This window comes from Nansenia antarctica, assembly GCF_963989245.1.
Source record: "Nansenia antarctica genome assembly, chromosome: 5".
Classification (NCBI taxonomy): domain Eukaryota; kingdom Metazoa; phylum Chordata; class Actinopteri; order Argentiniformes; family Microstomatidae; genus Nansenia; species Nansenia antarctica.
This window is the reverse complement of record NC_137690.1, coordinates 10,691,264-10,710,813: the sequence shown is the minus strand read 5'-3', so window position 1 is coordinate 10,710,813 and position 19,550 is coordinate 10,691,264. Positions and strand designations below refer to the sequence as shown.

Genomic DNA, 19,550 nt, shown 5'->3' with positions numbered 1-19,550 from the left:
CAGCACAGGTGTGTCTGCACCACTCCACCTGCTCTGCCAGAAGCCCCAGGCCAGGGTACAGTCCTGCTGGCTCACTAAACACAAGGGCACATTTACTCCAAAATAGTCTTATCAGGAGAGGGGAGAGCAAGCAGTAGTCATCTGTCTCTCTTGAAGGTTATACTTCACCTCAATAGGCCCTTTAAGGACTCTTAGTGTTGTTGTATTAAAATGGTTGACTATCCTCAAATGCTCATTTGGCTTGGGTCTCAGGGTGGAGAGAGACAGGACGCAGCGGTTAGAACACTGTACTGCATACCTATAGCCAGACAAAACAACCTACAGTATCTCCAAGGTGATCAAGTCTCAGAGCTGGCCTAGACCTGACAGTCAGAGGGAGTGCAGACACACACAGCACCCTATAATCACTCCTGTATCAGCACCCCCCCCCCCCCACCCCCCCCAGGATTACACAGAGACAACAGAGAACAATCAAGGCTTCCACTGGCAAGACCACTGAAGCAATGGATGAGCTTTGTAATGACCATTGGGCACTGATCTCCCCCAGGTGCTTATTAGAACCTCTGGCAGGAAGAGATGGGAGAGAGGGAAAGAAAGAAAGGAATGAAGGAAGGAAGGAAGGTGCCCAGAGGGAGGGCAGAGAGAGGGCTTGGTCGGCTTGGTCGGCTTGGTCGGTAGTGCATTGTTGGTGCATTGTGCATCCAGTCACTTTAGTGAACTGGTGGCGGTGGATAAGATATGTAATGGAGGACCGTTTGTCATCAGTGGAACCTCTCACGACAACAGTGATATTTGAGAGGGGAGCGGAGGCGGGAGCTGGGGTAATTGCGGAGAGGGGGGGTTAGGGTTGGATACTGCACCTCTGGCAGGAGCTGGAAGACAGCAGTGGAGAAGAGTGTTCCGATGGAGAGGGCGATGAAATAGATCAGCGCCCGCCGCATGTGGCGTGTCCTCATGAGGGGCACCAGGAAGACGCCAGTGAGGGAAAAGGCACTAACCAGCGTCACACTCAGAATAGAGAAACCCCACACTGTGGGAGGAGGGTGGTTGTAGTTAATATCAACATTACAGACAGACAGACAGACAGACAGACAGACACACCGTCACAACTAGGTGGGGGCGGTGGCCACCATAGACACTCAAACCACACCACTGGTGTTTTGAGTCAAATTGAGGAAGTCCTTATTTGACTTTGACACGTCATGGCAGTTGAACCTGCAGACATAAAATACGTTCCATAAGGAAACACATAAGGTTAGGCCACGAGTTAAGAGTTTCGTTTCTGCCCTGTGTAGAGACGCATACTGTAGGTTTCGCTCTTGATCTGAAATGAAACCACGTGGCAAAGACAGGGAGACACTGCAGAATCAGCACTGGTGACACATCCAACATCCTCCTGAAAGAGAAGAGTCTATGAAAGTTACGTCTCGTTTCTGTGCTGATATTAGCAGAGATCAGCATATCAGTCCTCCACGTTATGGGAAGAAGGTCCTGTAAAGGAGGAAAATGAAACATTCTAAACTCCCAGACCCATAATCCTTCTGTATGATCAACGTATCTTCCACTGAAGTCACGGGGAAATTCGAACCTTCAAAACAGTCACACCAAACATTCCCCGAATTGCTGAATAGAGGTCTTGGGAAAGAAACTAGGGGGAGAGAGAACAGAGTAAAAGGACTGAAAAGTGGCACAAAAGGACACAGCCAACGTCACTGCAGTGTCCCCAGCAGCCCTGGTACCTGGGTGACATTGCACCACCTTATCTCTAGTCCTAGCTGGCCAAAACAGACTACACAGAACCATCTCTGCAAACACTGGGGAGAGTGTAGGGCACAGTAGGGCATAAGTGAGAGGGCCAGGGTAAGTGAGAGGGCCAGAGATAACACTGAGCCAGGAAAACATCCCGTCCCTAAAGCTCGTCCTGCCGACACTAAAACAGACAGAAGAGAAGAAAGGAAAACAAAGAGAAAGAGAGGCACCGGGAATACAATAGCGAGAGCTTTACATTTCCATTTTTACACATACAGCTTTAAAATGGCCCATAATGTTAAGGTTTGGTCAAGGGTTGGGAGCGAGCAAAGAGTGTTATGTTCATATGACAACATCACAGCGCTCACTGACAGTACACTATCGTCAGTTGTTATGAATTGATCTATATTAGGGGAATTGCACCTTATTGTTGCTACCTTACCATACCGCTACACTGTGCATTAATTCTGCATCGGTATTGTTCATTTCGTATTTGGTTGTTGAAGAGATGGAAGCGATCGCTAGTACAGTATAAGCGTAGCAGGGTGGACATTCCTGGCATGTGTTTCTAGAAAGAATGCCAGAGCTGCTGCTGTGCCCCAGTGGGTGGAACATCGCAGGACTTCACCAAATTCTCCAGCCCTTTCATTAGCTGTTCTTTTTATACCCGCCACCTACACGAGGGCCAATTTAGCTCTGACTTGATAGGGAGCCCCCCAAAAAACAATAAACAGCCTACATGGATGCAGTCCGTCCACAAGACAAACAGATTGGAACCAGATGGTAAAGTAGATTCCCAAGTAACAAAAGGACATCCAGTTGCTTCCACTGTCAGCAATCTAAGAAGCTATATACGGGCAGTCAGCCAGGTCAATCAAGATTCTGTTCTGGAGGTGACTTTAAGTATCGACAGGGAGTCTTCTCCTAATTTAAAAAGCTATTGCGTTCCGAAAGCCAACAAGGAAATGGGAGTCGTTAAAAGTTGGGGCTCATATCTCCTTTGATTTTGACCTTCGTCGAGTCTGTACATCGCACTGCAGCGATCTACGCCAGCAAATGAAAATGGGCTACAGCTTATTCTTGATAGACCCAAGCATCGAATTGCCTATCTGAGTTAAAAGAGAATCCAAACATTATGCTGTTCTAATGTCATGTAGTTACAACTGGCAAATGTAATGACTCTGCAAGCGAGTTCTGCAGAGAAGATGTATAAAACAGTGATTGCATTGTAGTGAAAGGAAACTGTTTCAAACTGAGTCATTTATAAAGTTGTTGCATTTACAATAACATTTTTTTTTTAAATGGTATCTCTACATAGTAGAAAGAAGTAATGTTGTGAGGGGGGGGATACATGGGTCTATATTCAATATTTGATTGGACACCACTCACCTTCAGCACCAGTGGGCCTAGCGGGTGGTTCTTTGCTATGCTCCTCCCCCTTATCAGGCCCACAAGCACCAGCGTCCAACTGCTGTAGCATGGTTGGGCAGAGCTCCTGTAAGCCAGGCCCATCCAGGCGGGACTGCTCGCTCATGCTGTACACTGCCAGGGTATCTGCAGGTAAGCACTGTGGAGAAAAGCAAATACATATTTGTTAGTCCCTGATCACGCGCGCGCGCACACACACACACACACACCAAGAAAATGCTGACCACTACCCTGGTCTGGCTCCAGACAGAGATACCGATCAATTTCATCTCTGGTAACATGATGTTTTCCCCTCAAGGCAAAAACCAGACTACAGATACAACCCATTAGCCATCCCTGCAGACATGATAACACACAATGGTATGATGAAGATGCCAGAAGCACGAAAAAACACACACGCGTCAATAACACCCCCTATCAGTGTGTTTGTCTAATCTATACACACACGAGACACAAACACACAACTGAACTATGTCGTCTGCCTTATTCTTCCCCGTCTCTGGCTTTAAGAGGATTTAAACAGATGAATCAGAGCCAAATCCACTCAAAGCAGATCAGAATGGTACCCAGGCAATCATAAATGGCATTAAGCTTGGAGAATATGCCAAATATGTCAGCTATTTGGGTGACTGAAAGTAAAAAGGGACTACATGAAAGTCCATACCCTAATTATGACATTCACACTAAAGGCCGGCTTAGGCCAGACAAAATGCTGTGAGAAAAAAAGTTTTGCATGAGACACTACTTGCATGAGACACATAGCTTAAAGCTGACAATTGGGAAAAGATGTACACTCAAATGGGAACATGAAGGCAACTGTGAGGCTTACAGTGGTTGCATTCTGATTCTCAACCATGTCTCCAAAAGTGTACATCTCAATACACTTAATACCGCTTAAATGCATTTAAAAGCATAGGATTGATGCAAGCATAGCTGGAGAGAGTTTATATCTAATTTTCCTTATATCAATCCATTCCTTTTACATCCATGAGGGAAGTGCACACTTCTGGAGAGAATCAGAACACAACCAAATAATCACCCTCAAGGGGGAGTCTCTAGGTTAAAGGGAATGTAGGGAGTACTCTCTCTAAAGTAGAGTGCCATCTAAAATGTATGACCCAATGTTGTTGTTTTTTGCGTGGTCCTCCCTTGTGATATTGGAAACATAACAATACATGATGCTAGTTAAGGGACTCAATGTTGGATTATTTGTCAACATAAAGGCGGAGAGGTGAGTTTTCTTTGTTTGTTTTGTGTCTGTCTATGTTCCCCTTTAAACAAACTGACCACGATGACACCCACACTGGTCATGTTAGGAAATGGGAGGCAAGGCAGTGACTTACTTTGGAAACGTTGGCTTTGGGAGTGGGCAGGGGTCCCTCTGTGGAGGTAGCGGTACTGTTGTCCGCCTGCCCCGCGCTGAGGCGGGCCAGCAGCGAGCGCAGCTGGGGGACGGAGATGGTGGCATTGTCCCCGTAGCGTGCCAGCAGGTCCTGGAGCACCTGGGCTGGAGAAGCCTCCCCCTCCCCCTCGCCTAGCGCCCTCCCCAGGGGGGAGAACAGCAGGGCCAGGGTCAACGTCAACTGGATGACCATGCAGCCATGGGTGTGGGTCATGGCTCCTCTACTGGCAGGGGCTCTGGCTACGGAGAAAGGGGTCGGGGGGATTGGTGAGGGTGGGTTAGCAGGCTAACAAGGCTCCATAACCTGAGTAAGTACCCTTGTCCTTTGTACAGGCTTGAAGTGAGACAGTTTGTTCAGTCAATCCAGACCATTACTTAATTTCACAATTAGCTAAACCTACCTAACCAAGAAAACAAACACACACACACACACACACAATGACTCACTGTCACACACACACACACACACACACACACTTGGCACACAATGAACAGAATAGGAAGGGAAAAAAAGAGCCACCTCAAACCAACACACACACACACACACACACACACACACACACACACACACACACACACACACACACACGGTCAGAAGGGACTATAATCACCCCCACAGACACAGGGCCGATTCAGTTAACACCCCAGAATGCAGGAAAACCATCCCACACCATGCCACTCGACTAGCTAACTGAAGGGAGGGCTAAATGAATGCAGTCAACTGTTGGGACAACGTTTCCATTCATTGCCACGCCGTGTGAATGACCCACCTCTTCTTACCTCAGTGTGGCGTATTCCTCAAGATCCTGTGTAGAGCACTCAAGCTCCCAGTACTGCACAGAGCCCTCAGGTCACAAGCGAGCAGGCTTGGAGAGTTGGACGTAGCAAAGGAGAAAAGAGCAACAGGCTCTTCAGAGTGCAGTCATCTGTGGGTGAGAGAGAACAAAAGCCTTTGAGAACAGGACACAGGGGGGGGGAAGAAAAATAACATAAAAAGACTAAACTAAATCTGTAACCTACATTAACATTTTAAAAACAGCCCAAAGTACATTGACTTCCCTTCCAGACTGGCAGGATAGACAACCCACAGCAGCCGCTTCAAAACAACTCAAACATTCCGTGTCGAATTTTTGGTTTTCCAATAAAACGCATTTAGGCCCTTGGTGCAGGAGTGATCTAGGCTCTATGCTGCCACTGCTAGTTGCCATCTGATAGTTTTACATCCCGTCTAGTACAGAGCAGCAGCATACCGTGCCCTATCTGAACAAACACCAAGGTCAGCTTGACTTCCACTCTGGTTCTCTCTGTCTCTCGTTTGTTTATCCATTCGTCTGCTCTGCTGAGGAGACTCTGTGTGACCTGCCCTCGTCGTGTGTCACAAAGCCACTGAGAGAGGAGAGGTGGAGAGCGGTGAGCCAATACCCTCTCTCCTTCCGAGTCATAAAAGCGGTAGGTAAAAAGAGCTACTCTGTCACATCTATTGTTAATGAGTACTGTACACCTCAGGTGAGTCTCACGTAGCCATATGTACAAATCACATTGTATTTTGTAAATATTTGAAGAGCTGATCTGGATTGGATTGAACCTGTTATGAGAACAAACACACTTTCTACCCCTCCCAAATTTCGTTGTTTGGTACCTGTACTATAGCAATGACAATAAAGACCATTCATTCATTCATTCATTCACTTTTACTTGAGGGTAGGTCTACATTCCGAGAATCCTCCGACACATGCCCGTAGATGATTGCTTGTTGTTACGTGCATCGTATTTTCTGACAGAGTCGAACTATAGAGTTTTGTAACCCTAACCCTAACCTGGAAGCACTTATACAGCTCCTTATTCCAAAGCGCTTTACACTGGCCTGTCATTTACACACACATTCGCACACCAATGGCGACAAGCTACCATGCAAGGCGCCAGTCCGCTCATTGGGAGCAATTTGGGGTTCAGTGTCTTGGCCCAAGGACACCTCGACACGTGGCCAGTCGTGGATCGAAACGCTGACTTGTGTGAACATTAGACGCCGGCTCTACCTCCTGGGCCACAGCCGCCCCTAACTGTTCCCCTGTTATCCAAACTGTTACCCTCAACGCCATCCAATTCTGCTCTGCTCTAGCTCTACTGTCTCATGGTTAGAATTAAGTTTAATTAAATAATAAACATATCCAAGTAATAAAGCTGAGTTCATGGAACATACTAGGCTACAAAAATGTATCCATTACCCACACACACTGTGTAGGGTTGACTTCAGAGAGAAAGACAGACAGATGAAGTTTGATACGTAGATGAGGGAAAGATTGATAGATGAGAGAAGGATAGATAATTCCATGTTGAACTGCCTTTCTGTTAGTACAATAACCCTGAACTGACTAGTATGGACGAAGACGTTTTCAACTGAAATATTTAAAGTCCATTTTGTTCATGTACATCCTTCTACCCGACTGTCCTCTGTGGATCCACCGAGTATGGCCTCGAAATATTGAACCGTTAGACTTTGCCTCATTGCACAGAGAAAGTATAGCTTTGAAATAAATTCCTGTCACTCATTATATCAGATCAGACTGGAGGTCACAAGGGCTTGTCACCAACACTTGTTGACATGACTTGTGTGTCTGTGTTACTGTAGGTCCAGGGCTATTTACAGATGAGAGATAAGAAAGGGGGATCATTCTAGTTGAGATCAGCCTCGTTGAGAAACCAGTCTTGTTGAGAGACCAGAGAGAGAGATTTGGGAAACAGCATGAAACATACAGTAGGCTTTGTATTGTAAGTGTAATGTAGGCTAAATCTAATGATTCACTACCCTTTAGTTCAATTAAATGTGTTAAAGAGATAGTTCACCCAAATTACAAAATCAACAGACTAAATTCAACACTTCAGTTGTAGGCACTGTCATTAACTGCTAATTGATAGAATTTTTTCAACCAAAAACCAATGGATGTCAATAGACCCTAAAATAGCATGTTTGAAATGTCATGCCCAAATAATCTAAAATCCTCAGAAAAGACTTAATTAGTTGTCCATAGAGAGAGACGAAATCTAGATTTAAGTTTGTTCTTGTCAATGGAATAATTTCATAAATAAAACAAATAAAAAAGAAGTTTATTATTGCATTATTATAGAGCGACATTGATCGTCAATGACTATGAATGTTACCATAATGGAGTGTGCCAAGGTAGAATATTATTATTCCCTGCCTTTGGCATAGTTGAGAGGCCCCTCCTTCTTTTAAGGGTGAGTATGTGAGAGGGAGAGGAGCAGGCTGTAGGAAACCCGTGTCATACTCCTGTTGGTTCACAATCCTCCCCACAAGCATGCAGCAAATCCTGCCTTCCCCCACCAACGGTTAGGGAGAGTCAAATGCTTGTTCCTGCTTTGCCTCTCTCTCTCTCTCTCTCTCTCTCTCTCTCTCTCTCTCTCTCTCTCTCTCTCTCTCTCTCTCTCTCTCTCTCAAAGACTAGGACAGGGAAATACCCCCCAGAACACAGACACAGGCACACAGGCACACATGCACACCACACACACGCACAGAGCGGGGGGTGGGGGTGAGTGGCGGAGCTCTTTGTTGATTACATCACAGTGTTATCAACAACAGCATTATCACATCAGAGAACAGAGATAAGTCCTTTCCTTTCCAAGAGTGGATCTGCTGCCTGTATCCATAAAAATAACAGCAGACACGTTTTTCCTCCTCATCATCACTTTCTCTGCTGAGTGGACATGAAATTCTAAGAAGTAAGAACGCCCTAAAGTGTTCTAAGGTTATCCATTAGGATGTAGCAACAAGGCAGGAATAACATGGGAGGGGGGGGGGGAATTATGCAAGACACAGTGGAACATTTTCCCGGCAACTTAAATCCACCACTTTCTGAGAAACAGTTAATATTGTGGAAGTACTGTGTGGTAACAGAACACGTCTACCGTTAGGCTAGATTATGCATTATGTACCGATACCACCTTTTCCTCCTCATCCATCATCTTTATCTGCTGAGTAAGCACAACATTTTAAGAACTCCTCTAAAGTGGTGCCCTTAGGTATCCATTAGAATGTAGAAAGAAACAGTATAGGAATGACATGTTGACTGTTGCCAAAACCGATTCCAGGTAGGCTACTGAATTCTTCTGAGTTCCAAGTATTGAGTATCAGCTGATACAGACAGAGTACCAAACTGACAAAAGGCTCTTTTTCCAAGTATTGAGTATCAGCTGATACAGAGTACCAAACTGACAAAAGGCTCTTTTGTATTTCTTGAATGAAAACAGATGTACACAAGATTTGTGTGTGGATGTGCCATGCTTGGCATCAGTATTGTCCATCTAAAAACAGTTAACACCATGCTCAAACTGGGAAATGTTCATTTAAAAAGACCCCATTTCATAACTTGGAATAAGAAATGTAGTATGGCATATTACTTTATAGATCTGTACGACATATCAAACCACTCACAATATCATACCCCCAGCTAACATAACACCAGCTAACTGCATTGGTTGAGAATCAAGTGGACTTGCCTCTTAAGTAGATACTTCATCCTTGAAAGATCCCTGAGAAAGAGTGTGTACTTTGAGTCTCTCTAAACACCTTCTCACAAGTCTACAGTATCTCATCACAGCCCATTTATAGTGGAGGAGAGATAGGGGACCCCACAAAGCCCCCACAATGCAAACCTAACCTTCTGTGGGGAACATAATAACAGTGATTAGTTGCCTCAGGTGACATCATCAATCAACACTATGATTAAAGAGAAACGTTTTTGCATTAATAATAGGGAGAACGCATTACTCACGTTCACCAAACTTTTAAATGACTTCAACAACGACCGGCTATTGTCCCTCTGGACGAACAGTGACATGGCCGTGATATCATCATGAGTATGCAAAGGTCTCAACACCTGAGATCGAGTTATATCATACTCATAATCTATTGTTTATAAATGAACGCGCTTGACTTCTCCAGAAGAACCAACATTAAAGGGACATGCATTAAAACCTGAAGCTCCACAGTGTGAACTGGATATGGCCTGGTCATGCATGGTCTGTCAAGTCAAGTGTCCGAATCAGATCAAAGCCTAGCGGGTCATGTATTGCACATTTTGCAGTTAAAATTACATTGAACAAGTACATACATACTTGGTGTAGCCTACACAAAGTGGACAGTGGTCGAGCTGGACCCTGGACCTCCACCACCACAACCACCACCTCCTCCTCCTCCTCTTCCTCCTCACCCAACATCACCTCCTCTTCCTCCTCACCCAACATCACCTCCTCACCCACCTCCTCCAAAATCACCTCCTCACCCACCTCCTCCAAAATCACCTTCTCACCCACCTCCTCCAACATCACCTCCTCACCCACCTCCTCACCCACCTCCTCCAACATCACCTCCTCACCCACCTCCACCAACATCACCTCCTCACCCACCTCCTCACCCACCTCCTCCAAAATCACCTCCTCACCCACCATAACCACCTCACCCATTTCCTCATCCACCACCACCTCCTCACCCACCTCTACCTCCACCTCCACACAGTGGCATTGCCCGCCCAGTGCTGTTCATTACAATGAACAATACCCACTTGACCCAAACTTATCAAACCCATTTGTTTCTTTTAGATTTGTATTTATTTAACCTTTATTTAATCTAATTTAAACTAACATTAAAAAGTGGCAAGCTCCGAGAGCGTGTCTGACCCCCACTAGGTCACCATTAAAAATGGTGTTTCAATAATGATTGGAGCACTTTGAGCTGCAACGTTTGCAGGAAAAGCGCTATACAAATAAAAAGTTATTATTATGATTATATATAGCTACCTACAGACTTCAGCAACAAAATAACCGCATTAAAGGATTACACTCTTACATACAATAGTATTTCTGCTACCTGACCCGAGTTGAGCTGAGCTAGTTGCATTATTCATCTCAGCATCCTCCGTCACACACCCCCAGACGAGATGCTAACAGTTTAGTTCACTTCAGTTGATTAAAAAGTACACACGAAAACACTTGCAGGTTTAACCTATAGATTAGTAGCCAAATCGGGTTAGCTCAAATATATAGCTAGCTATGCTACAAGCAATGAGCTACGTAATTAGTCCACATTAACAACTATAGGTTAGCTAGCTATGTTAGCTAGCTTGGCTCCCCCAGTAAGCAAGCTAGCAAGCTACCTAATCCAATATGAATAACAATGAATGCATAACCTTGAATGATAACGTGGACAGCTAGCCTCAGAAGTGGGTCCTTTTAGAGAGGCAAATGCTTGCAGCAACGTATACCACGACGCCGGCATCGTTTCTATGGAAGCATATAGTAGACCTAATTCAAATGCTAATGCAATATGAGATTGCAATTGCATGTTCCACTTGTGCATGCATTCTTTCAGACAATATTCATATGCTTCCATACATGTGTAGCATTGCACGCTGCTGCTTCTGCTGCTTACCCGCTGGCACCTGACGGCTCTCTGTGTGTCTGGAGGAGAGCAGTAGATGATCAACTCTCCGTGTGTGTGTGTGTGTGTGTGTGTAAACGTCCTCACAGCTCGAGCTCTTCTTGTTCCTTTGTAAAATCAGCCGTTTATTCAATCCGGTACGAAAACGTGTGCGTGTTGTAAGTGATGCGAGGCTCAACGGTGTCTCTTAACCTTACTTGTCAAAAAAATAAATAATCGCACGGGGCCAGATTTTTTAAATATATATATATAATCTCACCCCCATTCAATCCACCACTTTATCCAACGGGGGAACAGAGGCGTTCAGTGACGTCGAAAGTTCAAAGACCGCCTCTCATCTCTCACATCACAGCGCGTGCGAGAAAGACAAATGAAATAAAGAGAGAAAACTATGTTGAGCTGTGGTCGGATCGGATTTATGGTGTGTATATGGTGTGATTAATAACACTGGTATGATGTGTAAAGTATGTGTAATAACTATGTCATCAATCAATACGCACATAGCATCCTCATGCGGCCAAAAGGAAATATTACAGCAGCTTGAATTCAACACTTTGCTTTCCAAATCCATTTCATTATTTATATGCTTGGCAGTAAACCCCTGCATCAGTTGGTTACAGGCATAAACAGCACCACTTAAAGTGAAACATGGACAGTTGGATGCATGATTTCTCAGATGATTCTAACACATGAATATTGCACTGTTCTGAAAGAATAAGAAAATGAGATTGGAGTTAATAATACCACTCAGTCACAACCACATCAATTATGGTAATGCCAGGGTTATCTGATGAGTTATCTGTGAAACTGGGTAAAACGTTATAATAATATATAAAAAATAAATTTAAAAAACGTTACAAAATATACAATAACAAGATGGGCATTACTTCTGCATTCTGTACATGTGTGAGTATGTATGATAGGCCTACTGTACTACTACTGTCTACTGTGCTTTGTCTTGAATGCTACGAGGGCCAGCCTCAGCCTCAGAGGATGTGAGTGGCCCTGCCCAGAGTTGCGTCACTGTTCATTTATTGTTGTTATAAACCTTTTTTTTTTCTCTCCAGATAGCTAGATACAGTACAGTACTAACATTTTAAAACACAAACAAACGTCTATAATACCATTTAAAAAAGTGACAAATAATCAATAGAATTTCCCCCTTTTTATTGGTAGTAAAACAGTACTCTACACATTGCAGCATAAATCTATAGACAAACAGATAACCTGCTTGATCTGTACTCCTTACTTTCTTTTCCAGACTAATCTCTATGACATGGAATGTAAACTGCTGGTATGACAAGGCAAAAATACTGAAGGCAGGTAGGTGAGTGCAGCATCCTTGTCAAACAATTTTCACTCTGTCAGTAATACCACTGTACAATACTGTAGGTTATCTGATATACTGATTTGGTCATATTCATCTGAAACAGTTAGGTTCTCTCTAAATAAAAACAATCTGTTTGTGGAGCGCAACCTTAGGAACGTAGGAAAACAAAGTGGGTTGAGAGAGAAGGCCAAAACCAGAAGGATGTTACCTCACAAGTTGTTTGCTAATGAATCACTGGTGTCGTGTGTCTTCAGTCCTAAAGCTGGATGCAAATCCTTTGTCACAGTGATGCATAGTGCACAGTGTGTATGTGTGAAAAGCAAATTCAATATACACATGGGGTCAGTGCTTTACATGTTTGGCCTTATGATACTCTATCCATGTGCAGTATTATTCTCTGCAATTATATTCTATGGCCACTAGAGGTCAGACATTAACTAAGAACGTTGAAACTATGGACTCCAACTCCAACATGTTATTTATGTACTAACTGACATACTGTATAAATAGGGAGACAACAAAACTGACACATATCATTAATGATAGAACAAGTATAACAACTTGGTAATGGGAATTTTGAGAGAACCTTTAAGAGCACAATCAATAGAATACAATATTGCTACCTTCTAACAGAGCAGTTCAATGCTACATGCAGGACCAGATTGCATTGCTCCACTCCAAGTAAATTGTCTTTCTGGAGTGTTCACACACACACACACACACACACACACACACACACACACACACACACACACACACACACACTCACACGCACGCGCACACACTCCCACACTCCCGCACTCCCACTCTCACCATGTACCTTCTATCACTCACAAACACACACACACACACACACACACACACACACACACACACAAAATACACACACACAGTGGCATTCCAATGCCGTCCTCAGTATTCGATCTCGTTGAAGTTTTCTGAAAAGCCAGAGTAGGGAACGGTGTCACCAGGATCTACTGTATAGGGGAGAGGGAAATAGAACAGTTTAATTTTAGTATGTTTACTGTAATACCACAGAAAATAGTGTTCAGTATGTTTATTTTTATTTATTTTATTTTTTACCAAAAATGTGTACATTCTTATTGTACTGTAAGTCCCTTTTTATAAAATCTAAATGGCATTTAGACAGATAAAAAAAAATGTGTGTGGACTAGAACCGACACCCATAGGTACTGTATGGTAGACTTTGCTGCATTTTGTGGGTTAGCAGTGAGATTGAGCAAAATACACTTCATGGGTTGTATTAGATAGAATAATGAAGCGACAATCAGCTTCCTAACACTGTTTTAGTCGGTTAATGAATTCCCAGTAGGAGGGACATTTCTGCAGTGGCCATGTCATCAACCACAAAGACCATTAGCTTTGTTTACCTAACAACATATCTATTCAGTCCTGCAGACAAAACAAAAATACTGTGGGTAGGTCCATGAGATTGTCCATTCTATGCAGTCTATTTCTAATATCCTCCCACTGACCTAGGACCTGTGGGTGGAAAATGCGCAGCAGAGTGTGAATGGGGTTATTGTACTGGGCTACTGAACCGTGATCAGACATGCTGACCGCCAAACACGTACTGAACTGCACTGCATGCACCAGTCCCTGTCTAGCACACATAGGCCCTCCACAATATAAGACTCTGCCATTGCTGCGATGGCTTTGATTTAGGATGTCGTAATCCTATCATACGTTAATGGGTTTACTTTTACTATGAAATGTGTGTTGTCGAATTCATTATGAAGTCAAAACATTACAACCCTGGAAAAGTACGCTAACAGAAAGGTAAGGTTACCTGTGCATGGTCCTCTTTTAAACACAATGTCATCAATAGCCATATCACTTCTAATTGATGGTCCTCGGATGGCTTCAAATATAATCTGCAATGTAAGAGAGGGAAAGGCACTTTAGATTAGATTAGATTAGATTAGATTCAACTTTATTGTCATTGCAGAGTACCAGACAACGAAATGCAGTTAAGAGTTCATGCATTGCCACTCACATTTAAAGGTAGACTAGATATGACGTGAATGGGAAAAGAGCGTGGCGATGCTACCAGAGATCATTCCAAAACGGAGATGAGTGCATACCGTTGTTCAGGTCTTTACTTACTACAGATATCTTTAGTAAAACCTGCTGTGACTTCCTGGCATGAAGTAATATCAAGACTCTACCTTTAAGGCTAGCCTTAATACTATACAGTTTTGCATTGTTGCTTTGCGTTGCTTTGTGTGTATGGTGTGTGTATGTGTATGTGTGTGTGTGTGTGTGTGTGTGTGTGTGTGTGTGTGTGTGTGTGTGTGTGTGTGTGTGTGTGTGTGTGTGTGTGTGTGTGTGTGTAATGAACACTAAGGCAGTACGTACAGTATGTGTGTATTAGAGATGTAAAGACAATATATTTGTCCAAATAATATTCAAGCTAGAGGTTCAAGCTAGAGTGAGCAGCATGGGCCAAGTAAGAGTGTTGTAACAACGAAGCTTGGTTTAAGCCAGCCGTTTCTATGGGAATGGGAATGGCAATTCGCACCTCTGATTTGGAAGCCATCCTTTCATTGTTCACATGTAAAGTACCCTAGTACCCTATTAAATCTCATTTGGGTTTCTTAATTAATGGGAAGGTACGGTACTCATCGGTTTTTGTTCTAATGACTGAGAGGCCTGGTGTGTGTACCTGGTGTCTGCTGTCACACTCATAGTCCACCATGGCCCTCATCCAGGAGATGCTCTGCTCGCCGCGGCGTCTCCACAGCAACGCGTCTCGCTCACTGTCGCCACGGCGCAGGAACACGCTCATCAGGCCCGTGCCGGAGCCGTACATGTGGTAGTAGAAGACCAGACACTGGGGTCCGTTGGACCCCCGCAGGTCGGACGACAGCAGACGAGCTGAGTGACCGGGCCGCATCAGAGACGCCTCGATATACATGAAGTGCCCTGAGGTCGTGAGTAACACATGCACAATTGATGAGCAGTTATGGGTACTGTACATGAACGTACAGTGATTCTGTATCAGTGGTATACAAACAGTCATATTGTATTGTTTATTGTCAGTGCTGCTACCTGCGGGCGTATGTGAAAGTTTGTAAAATAAATGATAAGGCTGATCCTGATCTTGTTGACCACTGACTCCTGTATGAGAGAAATGTTGGTATTACCTGTGTATGTGTGTGTGTGTGTTTTTGCTTACTTGGCAGTGTGTGTATGCATGTGTATACAGTATGTACGTATATACTGATGACTGGTTTACTCACCCACCCCTGTAGTGTGGTCCCCCCTAGGTCCGGTATAAGAGGTGGGCGTTTGCCCTCGGACCAGTAGCCAGTCCCCCTTGTCACCCTCTTTATCCTGGATGTACCCACAGTCCCCTGTCTCAAAATTACACTGACCGGGGAGGGACCCCATCGCCCCTGGAACACACACACACACACACCAAAGCCCCCTCAATCTTCACATGACAACACAGCAGTCCATCTATGTCTTGTTGTCTTTTGGAGTTGTTTTATGAGTTGCCAACAGCTTAATTCAACATAAACAGATAACAGCATGGCTTATGAAACTCAGTTCTCACTGAGAGCTGGCATCAGTGTTGTTTGAATTCCTGGATAAATCTTTTGAAAAGCTACACTTACTCCATTAGAAACATGATCATCGTCATGATGAAACATGTTTATCTTGAGATTAAAATATATCCACTGGCACATTGAAGATATGGCTTGTCTGACTAATCCTCCATTTTGGAGCAAAGTCAGTTTGATTCAGCCCATTTTTAAATGAAATTCCATGAAAGGTTTCTGTATAATATCATTGGTCAAAGACACGATTAATCTAAGCTCTGACTAAAAATGTAGCAAAGGCTTCATTTTTGCTTTGGCCACAGCAGCCTGTGAGCGCAGTCCAAATGCATCGAGAAACTGTCCTGCACTGCCCATGTAATTGCCATGTGCTGTAAAATCATAAATGGACCAGATTTTTTCCACAATGGCTTATTACTTTAGAGCTTATAAATAGTAACCATTTTCAAAAAGGGGCTCAGCCCAGTCTGTTAACAGCTGGCTAAAAAAAGACCAGAGAAAACCACATCATAGCCTAGCCTGGGCTCCGGAAAAGAGCAGAACTGTGTTGGCTTCATATTTTTTGATATACTGGCTTGAGCAAGGTGCATTATCATTCCCAATAACAGAAATATCGATGAAAATGGCTAACATGTACAGTATAGCTTTAAATGTTTGGCTCCGACATGAATATTAGCGGATGGAAATCTCAGTAGATATAGTAGCTATTTGCACAAAGCTTGGATATGTTCTGTAGCCTGGACATCTGTGCCAGTGACTGTAACATAAATAGTGGTGTATTTGAGAAACACTTCAACCGTTGGACGGAAAGCAGAGAAGAGATAATCCTCTACCTGATAAATAGAGAGATGTGGTCTGCACATATATCAACAATGGAGGACGTGCTGTTGTCCTACATCCCTCACTTGTTTTGATTCATCTTATTATTACCATAGCCCTTCATAACTTTACTGCAGGTGTGAACTACATTGGTACTTTACTACTCTTCCACTCTAAGCTTGGCTGAGGGTTTTATTATTTGGGTTTGCTAAATTTGGGCCGAATTCTAATACTATACACAAGTTCAGCATTGATGGACTGGAAGTTCAAATTGTGTGTGTGTGTGTGTGTGTGTGTGTGTGTGTGTGTGTGTGTGTGTGTGTGTGTGTGTGTGTGTGTGTGTGTGTGCATATCTCTATAAAATGGCCCACTGTTAAAAATGGTAGGCTCGTTGAGGGCATTCTGTCATCAAGCACCTTTTGAGGTCACAGTACACCTACACTTGTCACTAGTCTTACCTTCTGTGATTCGACAGTCTCCGAGGGTCATTGTGATGTCATCGATAGCCACCAGTCCACAGTCCCAGAAGTTCTTACATATGCTGACAAATACTACCTGGAGGGAAGAAACAAGTCGTAAATAAGTATTTCAAGCCACTGTATCAGTTACGATGTGTTTGTTAACCTAGTGTCTGGGGGATCAATACAATTCAATTTATTCATCCATCCATCTATCCATCAGAGTCCGTCTGTCTTTCTTCCTCCGTCCATCCATCCATCCATCCATCCTTTCATCCATCCATCCATCCACCCACCCACCCACCCACCCACCCACCCACCCACCCACCCACCCATCCATCCATCCATTCATCCATTCATCCATCCATCCATCCATCTATTCATCCATCCATCCATCTATTCATCCATCCATCCATCTATTCATCCATCCATCCATCCATCTACCCAGTGATCCTTTGATCCATCCACCCACCCACCCACCTAACCACCCACCTACCCACCAATCTATCCATCCACTCAACCACCCATCCATCACCTTGGTCGGCATGGGCTTCATGTAGGTGATGTCCACCTCACTCCAGATGTCCCTGGTGGTGTCACCCAGGCTCCACACCTTCTCCTGGGCCACGTTGTTCTCATCGTAGATATAGAGTGCCAGGGCATTGTCTATCTTCCTGAAGCCATGCAGAACATAGTGGAACCTCAGGCAGTACTTGTGGTTCCCCGGCAGGAGGGGACCATGGAGCCGGCCCACATAGCCTGGCAGCGAGGTGATCCGTGTGTTCGCCAAGAGGTAGAAGCCTGGTGAATGGTTAGAATAGAAAATAAAAACACTATGGGCCCATGAATACAGTTTGTTGGGACATTTTATTGAGGGCTGAGACTGAATTTGACAATGAGGTATTTCTGTGAGTGAAGCTGAATTTTCCAACTATGGGATAGTAAAGGATACTTGAACTTGTATGTGAACGACCCTTTTTCATTCTAGAGATGCTCACAAATATCCTATTGACATCAATGATTTATACTACAGGTATAAATCATTGATGTCAATAGGATATTTGTGAGCATCTCTAGTCAGGATCGAGCCATCATGATACATTGATAGTGGATACGGTATTCAAAATAAGTAAAAACTAAACTAGACTAAACTGAAGACTTCACAACAGAGTGCTATTCACAGCTCGGTGTACTATCTCAAAAGGTTTTGTGCTGTCAGCCATAAACCTCATCTATAATAAATTCAATCTAAGGCACTTTCAAAAGACAGTTTAAACCTCTCCCACTTGCTCGTCTCGATGGTAGTATAAAATATTAATGTCCTTGAAATATTGGATTGAAATTATAATGGACTACTACTGGACTGAAAGTTTAAGAACTTTCCATCGGAAAAACGATGCTACAGTACAGTGGCGTTGGCTTACTTACCTGTTCCTGTGGTGTGGTCTCCTATCCTGTAGGCATTGGGCTTGACTGAGATCCTGTTCCACACCTTGCCCTCCGCTCTCTCCTGGTAGTAATGGCACAGGCCCCCCTCAAAGTCACAGTTGGCAATGGAGGGGTCAACGTTTGGCTCTGCAACGAAGCAACCATGACTGCAGAATTAGAAATTTGTATTTTTACACACAAATCAATGGCTTATTCTATTGCCACCATGTTGGATTTCCAACTGTTCACACACTGCAAGTAAAGGCCTTCGGACTCAGGTCTATCAAAAACACCATATTGTTTATTCTACAAGGTGCAGGGTTATGGAGCAAGATGGAGCTAAGGTTTCAGCGTTACATGCTTTCGTCATGTTGGGTGGACCAAGTTGACTTCAGAGCTCTATCTGTTCTACCCACCTTCTATGGGGATGATATTCTATTCAATAGTAATGATATGGCATTGAAGTGTGCTGTAGCATGATGCAAGGTCAGTGATGACATCACTGCAGACTATAATATGTGCCATGCTGGATTCCTTGGGTTCTAGATGGGCCTGAGGCCAGCTCTGATAGGGGAATGGAACACATGTTTCTATGAGTGAGGGAATGCTGGGAGTTTCTCCCAGGAATTTCAGCCCGACAGACAGAGGGGGGGGGGGGGGGGAGAGTTCAGTTCAGAAGAGGTCAGTGTGGATAGTGGAAAAAAGGACATCTATCTCTCTGGATACAGCCTAGAATATCTCGTAAAAGCTTTATCTTCACAGCTACACAAGCACAATGATTTGAGACCAACACGTCCCCCATCCCCTTTCAATCTTTACATAATCAAGTCCAGTATTTTTCCATGCATAATTCATGCAACAGCAACTACAGTATTCTCTAGTTTGAGCATCCACCACT

The 19,550-nt window shown here is 43.9% G+C and overlaps 2 protein-coding genes across 6 annotated transcripts in view; both read right to left on the bottom strand.

Moving 5' to 3' along the window:
- Positions 1–6: 6 nt before the first annotated feature.
- LOC308157332 (metal cation symporter ZIP14-like) lies at positions 7–11,302 on the bottom strand. 5 transcript variants are annotated; one of them, XM_080530872.1, is made up of 5 exons: positions 11,025–11,302; positions 5,360–5,505; positions 4,521–4,819; positions 3,139–3,316; positions 7–1,030 (listed from the first exon to the last, which is right to left on the bottom strand). In XM_080530872.1, the coding sequence occupies exons 3-5, from the start codon at positions 4,791–4,793 to the stop codon at positions 762–764; spliced, it is 720 nt and encodes a 239-aa protein (XP_080386998.1). In that variant the 5' UTR covers positions 4,794–4,819; positions 5,360–5,505; positions 11,025–11,302; the 3' UTR covers positions 7–761. The 5 variants fall into 5 exon arrangements, with proteins under 5 accessions (XP_080386998.1, XP_080386997.1, XP_080386996.1 ...); XM_080530871.1 differs by lacking the exon at positions 11,025–11,302 and adding an exon at positions 5,600–6,279; XM_080530870.1 differs by lacking the exon at positions 11,025–11,302 and adding an exon at positions 5,830–6,279.
- A 1,973-nt stretch (positions 11,303–13,275) lies between these two features.
- The window catches only part of mamdc2a (MAM domain containing 2a), a gene marked incomplete at both ends in the record, with an annotated part of 22,810 nt that continues 16,535 nt past the window's right edge, over positions 13,276–19,550 (bottom strand). The window contains 7 exons of the mRNA XM_080531339.1: positions 13,276–13,337; positions 14,174–14,258; positions 15,050–15,309; positions 15,627–15,782; positions 17,225–17,321; positions 17,760–18,025; positions 18,653–18,799. Of these exons, the coding sequence (XP_080387465.1) occupies positions 13,276–13,337; positions 14,174–14,258; positions 15,050–15,309; positions 15,627–15,782; positions 17,225–17,321; positions 17,760–18,025; positions 18,653–18,799 (1,073 nt within the window). The remainder of the gene's footprint in view (positions 13,338–14,173; positions 14,259–15,049; positions 15,310–15,626; positions 15,783–17,224; positions 17,322–17,759; positions 18,026–18,652; positions 18,800–19,550) is intronic.